The sequence below is a fragment of the Lithobates pipiens genome, unplaced genomic scaffold (assembly GCF_037356315.1).
Source record: "Lithobates pipiens isolate NorthernLeopardFrog02 unplaced genomic scaffold, aLitPip1_a1.2 Scaffold_18, whole genome shotgun sequence".
Taxonomy (NCBI): Eukaryota; Metazoa; Chordata; class Amphibia; order Anura; family Ranidae; genus Lithobates; species Lithobates pipiens.
Genome location: NW_027507758.1, coordinates 573,779,728 through 573,791,987, shown reverse-complemented (window position 1 = coordinate 573,791,987; position 12,260 = coordinate 573,779,728). Strand labels below are relative to the sequence as shown.

Below are 12,260 nucleotides of genomic sequence, written 5' to 3'. Positions count from 1 at the left end.
GCACTGGAGTGCAGCGTGGATCGCAGTGTTTACGCAATGACGTCACCGGGAAGAAAGAAGCTACATGTTTCAGAGCATGAGTGCCATCTCTGGGTATTCGTGCTCTTTCCTCTGTGAAGAGGGATGCGAGCCTATATATATATATATATATATATATATATATATATATATATATATACACAGCATCTCACAAAAGTGAGTACACCCCTCACATTTTTGTAAATATTTTATTATATATTTTCATGTGACAACACTGAAGAAATGACACTTTGTTACAATGTAAAGTAGTGAGTGTACAGTTTGTATAACAGTGTAAATGTGCTGTCCCCTCAAAATAACTCAACACACAACCATTAATGTCTAAACCGCTGGCAACAAAAGTGAGTACACCCCTAAGTGAAAATGTCCAAATTGGGCCCAATTAGCCATTTTCCCTCCCCGGTGTCATGTGACTCGTTAGTGTTACGAGGTCACAGGTGTGAATGGGGAGCAGGTGTGTAAAATTTGGTGTTATCGCTCTCACTCTCTCATACTGGTCACTGAAAGTTCAACATGGGACCTCATGGAAAAGAACTCTGGATTACTCTAACCATGTCCTGGGGTCTGATGAGACCAAGGCCGCGTACACACGCGGGGACTGTTCGCTCAACTTTGTCCGCTGAACAGTGTTTCGGCGGACAGTCCGCTCGTGTGTGGGCTTCAGCGGACAGTTTCAGCGGACAGTCTGACGAACAAAGTTTTTCGGAAATTCCGAAAAACTGTCCGCTGAAACTTAGTTTGAGCGGACAGTCCGCCCGTGTGTAGGCTTGTTCGTCAAACTAAGTCTTGCGCATGCTCAGAAAGAATTTACACGCCGAAGGTTGCATTGCAGTGTATAGGACGTCGTTTTCTAGTCCCGTCGTACGTGCCGTTCACGTCATCGCGCACGGTTTCAGCGGACTGTTCGTTCGTCGTGTGTGGGCAAGTCCGTCCATGCTAATTTTGAGCGGACTGTCCGCTGAAACTGTTTGACGAACAAAGTTGAGCGAACAGTCCCCGCGTGTGTACGCGGCCCAAGATAAACTTTGGTTCAGATGGTGTCAAGCATGTTTGGTGGCAACCAGGTGAGGAGTACAAAGACACGTATGTATTGCCTACAGTCAAGCATGGTGGTGGGAGTGTCATGGTCTGGGGCTGCATGAGTGCTGCCGTCACTGGGGAGCTACAGTTCATTGAGGGAACCATGAATGCTAACATGTACTGTGACATACTGAAGCAGAGCATGATCTCTTCGGAGACTGAGCTGCATGGCAGAATTCCAACATGATATTGACCCCAAACACACCTCCAAGACTACCACTGACTTGCTAAAGAAGCTGAGGGTAAATGTGTTTGACTGGCCAAGCATGTCTCCAGATCTAAACTCTTTTGAGCATCTGTGGGGCATCCTCAAACGGAAGGTGGAGGAGTGCAAGGTCTCTAACATCCACCAGCTCTGTGATGTCATGGAGGAGGGGAAGAGGACTCCAGTGGCAACCTGTGAAGCTTTGGTGAACTCCATACCCAAGAGGGTTAAGGCAGTAATGTGAAATAACGATGGTCACACAAAATATTGACACTTTGGGCTCAATTTGGAAATTTTCACTTAGGGGTGTACTCACTTTTGTTGCCAGCGGTTTAGACATTAATGGCTGTGTGTTGAGATATTTTGAGCGGACAGCAAATTTACACTGTTATACAAGCTGTACACTCACTACTTTACATTATAGAAAAGTTGAATTTCTTCAGTGTTGTCACCTGAAAATATATAATAAAATATTTACAAAAATGTGAGGGGTCAGAGTGCTGGGGATATCTGGGGTGTAGAGGGGTTAGAGTGCTGGGGGAATATCTGGGGTGTAGAGGGGTCAGAGTGCTGGAGGAATATCTGGGGTGTAGAGGGGTCAGAGTTCTGGGGGGATATCTGGGGTGTAGAGGGGTCAGAGTGCTGGGGGATATCTGGGATGCAGAGGAATCAGAGTGCTGGGGGATATCTGGGGTGTAGAGGGGTCAGAGTGCTGGGGGAATATCTGGGGTGTAGAGGGGTCAGAGTTCTGAGGGGATATCTGGGGTGTAGAGGGGTCAGAGTGCTGGGGGATATCTGAGATGTAGAGGAATCAGAGTGCTGGGGGATATCTGGGATGTAGAGGGGTCAGAGTTCTGGGGGGATATCTGGGGTGTAGAGGGGTCAGAGTGCTGGGGGATATCTGGGATGTAGAGGAATCAGAGTGCTGGGGGATATCTGGGGTGTAGAGGGGTCAGAGTGCTGGGGGAATATCTGGGGTGTAGAGGGGTCAGAGTTCTGGGGGGATATCTGGGGTGTAGAGGGGTCAGAGTGCTGGGGGATATCTGGGATGTAGAGGAATCAGAGTGCTGGGGGATATCTGGGATGTAGAGGGGTCAGAGTTCTGGGGGGATATCTGGGGTGTAGAGGGGTCAGAGTGCTGGGGGATATCTGGGATGTAGAGGAATCAGAGTGCTGGGGGATATCTGGGATGTAGAGGGGTCAGAGTTCTGGGGGGATATCTGGGGTGTAGAGGGGTCAGAGTGCTGGGGGATATCTGGGATGTAGAGGAATCAGAGTGCTGGGGGATATCTGGGGTGTAGAGGGGTCAGAGTGCTGGGGGAATATCTGGGGTGTAGAGGGGTCAGAGTGCTGGAGGAATATCTGGGGTGTAGAGGGGTCAGAGTGCTGGGGGGTATCTGGGGTGTACATGGGTCAGAGTGCTGGGGGAATATGTGGGGTGTAGAGGGGTCAGAGTGCTGGGGCAATATCTGGGGTGTAGAGGGGTTAGTGTGCTGGGGGAATATCTGGGGGGTAGAGGGGTCAGAGTGCTGGGGGGATATCTGGGGAGTAGATGGGTTAGAGTGCCGGGGGGATACAAGCAGTCCCCGAATTGTGAACGGGTTAGGGACTGCTGGTTTGTTCTTAAGCCAGATTTGTTTGTATGTCGGGAGCGCATGCACAGAACGGCAGAGACAATGTTTTCCGACGTTCTGTCAAGTAGCCGCGCATGCGCAAACATCGTTTTCTGATGTTTTCCAATGTTTTATGACATTTTCCGATGTGCCCGCCACTGTTCGGAAATAGGAGTCGTTCGCAAGTCAGAGGTTCGCAACTCGGTTACTCCCTGTATCTGGGATGTAAAGGGGCCATAGTGCTGGGGAGGCATCAATCTAGCAGATATATTATATGCACAGGACAGATTTGTTACTTTATGTATGTAGTATTTTCGCACTGTTGCTTTGCCGTACAGAATGATTGTTCATGTAGTTAATGCGGAGCTCCACCCAAAAGGGGAAGCTCCGCTTGTCTGCCTCCTCGTACTTGAAGTCTGTTTACCTGCGCTGTCTCCATTGTAGGGACCCCAGAGCATTACTTTGCCCAGGGGCCCATGACGCTATTAAGATGACCCTGGTAGGGATACCAGCAATGGAAGATCCATATTTCTCTCACAAGGTTTGCTTTAAAGTGGCTCTAAAAGCAGAAAGTGTTTTACCTTAAAGTGATACTAAAGTCTTGTTTTTATTTCATTAAAAATAACAAACATGTCATACTTATCGGCTCTGTGTAATGGTTTTGCACAGAGCAGCCCAGATCCTCCTCTTCTGGGGTCCTCCTTTGTGCTCCTGGCCCCTCCTCCCTGAGTGCCCACACAGCAAGCAGCCAGTCACTTCCCTAGATATACTGCATGTAATGGTTTACAACCAATTTAAAGCCAAACTCTGGGCACAAAAACTTTCATTCAACTATATTCCTCAATAGCCACAATAGATAAAATTATGCTTTGGTATGTACCCCAAATGCCTATGCAAACCCAGTTATTATGTTTCAAAAGTAGTGGTTACATCATCACTGTGCTGCAAATAGCCTGAGCAGAGTTCCGGGAGGGGCTTAGTAGCTCCACCCACTACAGGCAGAAGGGGGCGGAAACAAGACCAGACACACCTCACAAGAAGAGAAAGCAGCAGAGAGCGGTCTTCATTACAGGAAGCTTCTGCACAAATGCAAAGTTTCACACTGGATTGCTGCCCAGCTCTGGAAGACCTTCACAAAGCATACCGAGATTCATGTAAGAATACACATGCCTCTTGTATTTAGACAATTTTTGTTTACCCTGGAGTTCTGCTAGATATTTTCGTTGAACCCAACATTCCTCATTTCCTGTGTATACTTTATTATATATTAAATGTGGTTACTTAAGTCTTACTTACCAGTTTAAGCATATTGGATGCACTTGGAGTGGCTTTACATCTATATTTATTATGGGTATCAAGAATGATTTTTCGATTGGCCTCAATGGAACAATAAAAGTCAGATAACGGCTTATTCATCTGTAGAGATAAGAGTAAAAGTAATCAAACAAGTATGTTCGATTCAGTAGAACGGAATGCCGAGTTAAAATTATACTAAACAGAGAAGTTTTAATTGCCATAATTCATTCACATAATACATATATATCATGGCAATGTATTTTGTTTTTTATTATTTTTTATACCCTCTATGTATCTTATTCCTGCAGCGCTGTTGTCTGGTCACATGATCTTTTCCTGTTCTATGACATCAGCAGGGAAAGATCTTTGGGAGGGGCTTCTATTACTCTGCTGATGTATGCTCTCTACAGTATGAGTCTGTGTCTAGCCAGCTCTGATTGGTGCTGTGCCAGTCACGTGACAAAAAAAAAAACAGTTTCAGGAGAGGATATCAAATTAGATTTTAAATATCAAATAACTGTTTTAGAGCTCCCAATAAATTTTTACATGGTTAGTATGGCTGAAAAAAGACACAAGTCCATCTAGTTCAACCAATAAAATCTTAATTGAACATCAAATGTGTATGCTCGCCCTATAGCCGAATGACGGCTACAACGCGAGCCTTAATTGCTGGGAGGCCATTAATAGACATCCTCCTGAGCATGCGCTGTCAGCTTGTCCCTGCGAGGTGCGTGCGGTGCGCTCTGTGATCACCGAGTCAATGCGACTCGGTTGATCACAGAGCGCTCCGCGATCTCGGCCCCTTACCACGTGATCAGCTGTCAGCCAATGACAGCTAATCACGTGATGTAAACAGAAGATCAGTTAATATTTTTTTTTCCCTTCCCCCGATCAAGCTGACAGCACAAGGGAAAAAAAAGCCAATCATCGGGTTCTGTCAGAGGAAAATCAGTCCCTCACAAAGAGAACCGCAGCTGCCTTGTCTGTGCTCATCAGTGCCACCTACCAGTGCCCACAGTGCCACCTACCTATGCCCACCAGTGACACCTATCAATGCCCACCAGTGCTGCCAATCAATACCCATCAGTGCCTCATAATCAGTGCCATCAATCAGTTCTGCCTATCAGTGTCACCTAACAGTGCCCATCAGTGTTGCCTATGCGTGCCCTTCAGTGCCCACCAGTGCGGCCTTATCAGTGCACTCTATCAGTGCCCATCAGTGCAGCCTATCAGTGCCCATCAGTGCCACCTAACTTTGCCCACCAGTGCTGCCTATCAATGCCCACCAGTGCTGCCAATCAATGCCCATCAGTGCCTCATCAGTGCCACCGATCAGTGCTGCCTATCAGTGTCATCTAACAGTGCCCATCAGTGTCACCCATCAGTGCTGCCTATCAATGCCACCTATCAGTGCCACCTCATCAGTGCCCATCAGTGCAGTCTTATCAGTGCACTCTATCAGTGCCCATCGGTGCCGCCTATCAGTGTCCATCAGTGCCACCTACCTTTGCCCACCAGTGCCACCTATCAATGCCCACCAGTGCTGCCAATCAATGCCCATCAGTGCCACGATCAGTGCTGCCTATCAGTGTCACCTAACAGTGCCCATCAGTGTCATCCATCAATGCCACCTATCAGTGCCCTTCAGTGCCACCTATCAGTGCCCATCGGTTCAGCCTACCAGTGCCCATTAGTGCTGGCTCATCAGCGCACATTAATGAAGGAGAACATTTACTATGAAACTGTTTTTTTTTTCTTAAAAATTTTCAGTCCATTTTCATTTTTCTAGCAAAAAATAAAAAAACCCAGCAGTGAATAAATACCACCAAAAGAAAGCTCTATTTGTGTGAAGATAATGATAAACATGTAATTTGGGTACAGCGTTACATTACCGCTCAATTCTCATTCAAAGTGCGACAGCACAGAAAGCTGAAAATTGGCCTGGGCAGGAAGGGTGTTTAGGTGCCCAGTCGGCAAGTGGTTAATATGGTGAAGCCAGAGTCTGAGAGTTGACTCATATATAGTCACATGGGCTGCACAGATAGGAAAAAGGAGAAAATGAACAGCTTAGAAGGTAACTGAAACTGGTGCATGATCTGTAGAAGACACCAGCTGGTCTACACAATCTCAATCTGCAGTTGGGGACACAGAGAAGATGGGAGGGACAGCTGAAGGCAGGATCAATCGGGTATATTTCACTCTACACAAAACAAATGCTTTAGTGAGTACGAACACTCTGTATAGCATGTAATGAACATTTTTTATAGTCTGGGTTTAATGACACTTTAATAATGAAACTATATGTAACGCTACCCCCGAAGGAGCCGCTTGGTATTGATGGGTCCTCTGTTCTCTGCCATGCCTCCTCAAACCACTTGGTCCCCACTAGCACACCTGGTTAAAGTTTGAGGGTTACTCACACTTGTGTAACTTAAAGTGTTTGTTACTCCAACACTTCATTCCTGATTGTGCTTGCTGTTCCAAGTACTTGTATGAGAAAGTATCCTATTCTCTTTGTATTACTTCCTTTTTGTGAAATCCCTGGTGTTTCTGCCAGCCCCTCTGCTTTCCTATTAAAAACTGACCACACTAAGCAGGAGAACGCACCATGCTCAGTTCTGTAGCTTGTTCTGATATGCCCTCATTCACTGGGAAGGTCAGTGTACTGCTGCTTCTCCTCCCCAGCTCTTATGCAGCTGAGAACCAAGGGAACGTAATCAATTATAAAAAAGGGGAAAAAAGGTATGTATAATGTTTTTTTTTTATATATATCTATACAAAAATGTTTTGCCTTTCATTTCAATTTTAAACGAATAGATTGTTTTATAAGATGATTGTTTACAATCACTTTACGTGTTAGCATGCTACCACTCTATAAAAGTACATAGAAAGCAGGCCACAGGTAGTTGATGATAAAGTATCGTATATATTTGCATATAAGCGGAGTTTTTCAGCACATTTGTTATGCTGAAAAGGCCCCGCCTCGGCTTATACTTGAGTGAGGCAGAAGGGCCTGGGTGTCTGGTGGGGATGGGAGAAGGCAGGGGCATGTGCAGGAGAGCTCTGTGGCTGTGCTGGCTTTTGGAATAATTATTTTTTTATAATTATTTTTTGCATTGGTGCCCATTGTTGCCCAGGGCAGTGCCCACTCCCTCATCTGTGCTATTTTTTGACGACCCCCTGCTTATTAGCCCAGAAAATGGATATCTTTTGTTTGACCGATTAAGGTGATTCTAAAGACTGAAGGGTTTTTACCTTCATTCTATGCATTAAGATAAAAAAAAAAAACTTTCAGGGTGTAGCTCCCCTTCTAATACTTACCTGTGTCCGTTCTTGATTCAACTCTGCCTCCTCATTGGCTTAAAGACAGACGGTGTGTCTTTGCCCAACGGGTCCCACTACTGTCACTCACAGCCAGTGAGGAAGTAGCGGGGTTGGGGTCGAGCCCCGCTCTTTGGGGGAGATTTACTAAAACTAGAGCTCACAGTATTTTGTGAAGATGTGCATGGGAGCCAATCAGCTTCTAACTTGAGCTTGTTCAATTAAACCTTGACAATAAAACCTGGAAGCTGATTGGTTTCTATGCAGAGCTGCCCCAGATTCTGTGTGCTCCAGTTTTAGTAAATTGACCCCTTTGTGTTTTATGGACAAACAGAGTGAGGCTCAGGAGCAAGGTATGTTGGTGGGGAGGAGCCAGGAATGTTGGCAGGGGGAGGAGCCAGGAATGCCAGCGGGGAACCTGAGAAGAGGAGGATTGGTGCTGCTCTGTGCAAAACCAGCAGGTAAGGGCAGGTAAGTGTAACATGTTTTTATTCAAAAAATTGTTATTTAAAAAAAAAAAAACTTTAGTATCAATTTAAGCTCCCATTGATTTCAGTAGGGTTGGGTTCAGTATCTGAAGTTCCCTGAACTGAACCCAGGGTATTTTGGCTCATCCATACTCTCCATATACTAAAACATCTTCTTTTCTGACTCCAAATGATAACTAATAACTAAAGATGTGTCCAGATGCCTCTAGGTCTTTATAATAATGTCCACAGGTCATTGTATTCATTTTAGGCTTCCCATAGGAACCATTTGCCTTCACAATTAAACAATTGACTTACCGATTCCTCCACAGCACCTGAAGGCAGATTCACTGATCTTCCAGCTGACCTTTTCTTTACAGTTTTATTGTGTTTTCCATTGGTATATTCTTCCTCGTTAGGTGGCAAAAATGCCACTGAGTTGTCTGAAAACTGTGAACAGCCAAGGTTACAATAAATGCATGGATGACATGGAGATTACGTACAGTAAGCCTGATTTATTAAACCTTGATACAATATCAATCTGTTGTGCTGTTTAGTATCTCTGCAAATAAATTTTCGTTGGTAATTAACACCCATTATTGACTAAAAAGTCAATAATAAATCTAAATGACAAGCGAAAAATTATTTGCTGGGAAAAAGTTTATGCAAAAATATTGCTTAAGTACTGAATCATGTTAAATTGTATGTATAGAATATGTATTTGTAGTTTTGTTAGTGTTTTTAATACAACAGTTAAAACCCTTGTTAAATTTTTATCGCTGTCTGTGACCCCCTGTGGAGCATATCCTTTACTTACCGTCTCAGAGACAAAATAGGAAGTGAGGAAAATATCTATGAAGTAAAGAAAAAACTCTTGTTGGTCTGTTGTCACCCAAACAAGTGTCCTAATTGGAGGATGTGTCCTTTATTATTGTTCTGGTGACACCCCAGATAATATTTTAGCATATGAAACGTGTCGTGTCATGTCCACTGCTCCCATTGCGTAATTTTTTGGATTTTGCTTGTATTTCTTCCCAAATGTGACTGTTATGCCGCAAACACACAATCAGGATTCTCGTCGGAAGAAGCTCTGATGGTTTTGCCGACGGAATTCCGCTCAAGCTGTCTTGCCTACACACGGTCACACCAAATTCCGATAGTTTAGAACGCGGTGACGTACAACACGTACGACGTGACTAGAAAAAGGAAGTTCAATAGCCAGTAGCCATTTGCTTCTGTCTCGTAGTTGAATCTGAGCATGCGTGATTTTTTGGAGTGTCGGAATTGCATACATACACACGATCGGAATTACAGATAGAAAATTTTTCCGTCGGGAAAATTGAGAACATGCTATCAATTTTTGCCTGGTGGAAATTCGGACAGCTAAATTCCAAAGGAGCATACACAGGGACGCATTTTCCGATGAAAAGCTCTCATCTGTCTTTTTCTGGCCGGAATTCCGACCGTGTGTACGTGGCATAATTCTTATAGTTTTATATTAAATGTCCTTTTAAATGGATTCACACTATGTGAATTTTTATTTCCTTTGACCTTCTATGTGTGCCTCTACATCACGATTTGCACCTCTTGAGTATATCCAATTTGTGGTTCCTTGGAGGCGTATCTCCCTACCCTGTTTCTCTCTACTGGCTGATTCATTTCAAACCATTGGTATAAGATCACCTACAAGCCTGAACGACTCAGTATGCCTTATTGAGTCCATTCAATCTGGTGAGCCTCAGCTAACATTGGTGGTGGTTTTATTCACTATTCACGCACTATTATTTGATCGTTTTGGAATCAGAATTGGAGTCCATTTGGACCTTTTGACCTTTTTTCTTTTCATCTATCAGCACATTTAACACGTGGACTTTTAATATTTAGTGTATTATTTTAAATTTTTAATATTTACTGTATTATTTTCAATTCCTAAAATGGAACTTTTAACTTTTTGCCATTTTTAATATTTTGCACGTGTCGATTGTATTATTTTGCACATGTTGATTGTAGTATTTCATATATGAATGTATAATTGCTAAATGTGTGGTTGAGCCTTAAGATTTCAAGCACTTGTCACATTTTATGTACCTCACATCATATTATTTTTGTTATTGGTGTTAAATTGCCAATTATTTTTACTTATTTGTGTTTTAACTATACATAACGTTTGGTGCTGCGCTTTTATTCTTTAATTACTATTTAATTAATATCCCTACCCTGTTTCTCTCTACTGGCTGATTCGTTTCAAACCATCGATGTAAGATCACCTACAAGCCTGAACGACTCAAGTGGCATATGCCTTATTGAGTCCATTCAATCTGGTGAGCCTCAGCTAACATTGGTGGCGGTTTTATTCACTATTCACGCACTATTATTTGATCGTTTTGGAATCAGAATTGGAGTCTATTTGGACCTTTTGACCTTTTTTCTTTTCATCTATCAACACATTTAATGTGAACTTTTAATATTTGGTGTACTATTTTCAATACCCAAAATTGAACTTTTAATTTAATTTACTTTTTGGCATTTTTTTTGCACATGTTGATTGTAATATTTTGCACATGTTGATTGTAGTATTTCATATATGAATGTATAATTGCTAAATGTGTGGTTGAGCCTTAAGATTTCAAGCACTTGTCACATTTGGTGCACCTCACATCATATTATTTTTGTTATTGGTGTTCAATTGGCAATTATTTTTACTTATGTTTTAACTATACATAACCTTTAGCGCTGCACTTTTATTCTTTAATTACTGTCCTGGTGACAACCCAGCATTTTGTATTTTTCCTACTTTCAGTCTCGAATGGTCACCAATAAATTTGAGAGGGTGAATCGTCCCAGCTAGGACCCATAACCCAATAAAAGGCTGCAGTGCTTCCCTATTTTATCCAAAACTGAAAAAATGGTGTTAGATGCACTCCAAGCCCCTGTTCACACTGGTTGTCATGCAGTTTGACAGTTACAAATTGCATGACAAGTCACACCCCCATTGCTGGCAATGGAACCGTTCATATCGCCACGACTTATGTCATGTCTGTCAATCTCGTCACTGGCTTCCCCTACCCCACTGTATAAAATTAAAAATACTAACCACAACATATAAGGCCATTCACAATATGGGCCCCAGCTATTGTACATCACCCACCTCATCTACAGATATCACCCAAACTGTCCTCTCCGCCCCTCCCAGGACCTCCTGCTCTTTAGCTCCCTTGTTACCTCCTCCCATGCTCACCTCCAGCACTTCTCCAGAACTTCTCTCATCATCTGGAACTCCCTGCCCCAGTATGTCCAGTCATCTCCTACCCTGTCCGCCTTTAGGCGATCCTTGAAAACTCACTTATTCAGGGAAGCCTACTCCAACTCCACCTAAGAACTGTACCTGAGTCACCTTCATCAGATCATCCCCTACAGTTCTTACCTTTCATACCACCTCCACCTCCCTTTAGATTGTAAGCTCCATGAGCAGGGCCCTCCTAATCATTCTGCATTGAACTATATTGTAATTGTACTATCCCCCTTTATATTGTAAATCGCTGTATAAACTATTGGCGCTACATAAATCCTGTATTATAATAATAATAATAAAAGGTAGGATTGCGCCGATAGCAATACTGGTATCAGAATTGGTGCTGATACTAAGTATTTGTACTGGTGCAAATGCTCAAAACCTGAAACCAATACTTTTAGGCTCAGTTCTTTCAGCTGTCAGCGGGATTCCCCCACTGACAGCTGAAATGTGAAAAAAAAAAAAGCTGGCATTTTTCAGTGGTTAAGGAATGGGTCAGTTGCTTCCTTAACAAAGGATGACTCATTTAGCTGTCAGTGGGGTTTCCCTGCTGGTAGCTGAAGTGTAAATGAAGTCCTGGCAGTTGGAGCTGTCAAAAACAAAAAAGCAACAACTGGGCAATGTTTATCAACAACATTGCTCAGCTGCTGAAACAGAAAGTTAAGAAGAAACATTATTTCTTTGTATCTATCCTTCAGTTTATTTATTTACAGATCAAAGGGCTGACTTTGATCTGCATATGAAGTCAGTTTAAAGCAACCTGTCAAGTAAAAAAAACATTTCTTTATTAAATTGTTCCTCTGTTTAACCCCTTATTAACCCTTAATTTACTCTAACCAGCCTTATTAACTCCTTATTTTCCTTCTCCATTTAATTATTATTTTTCTGTTGTTTTTTTTTTTGTTCACTTCTGTTTTATAAACTATAAATAATTAAAACTTTGTATT

General features: G+C 43.0%; 1 protein-coding gene across 1 annotated transcript in view; it reads right to left on the bottom strand.

Annotated features, from left to right (window-relative positions):
- Window positions 1-12,260, bottom strand: part of LOC143990296 (serotriflin-like) — a 39,371-nt gene that overhangs the window by 20,612 nt on the left and 6,499 nt on the right. Inside the window, exons 4-5 of the mRNA XM_077490355.1 lie at window positions 8,340-8,471; window positions 4,234-4,353 (exon numbers count right to left, since the gene is read on the bottom strand). Coding sequence (XP_077346481.1) covers window positions 4,234-4,353; window positions 8,340-8,471 — 252 coding nt within the window. The remainder of the gene's footprint in view (window positions 1-4,233; window positions 4,354-8,339; window positions 8,472-12,260) is intronic.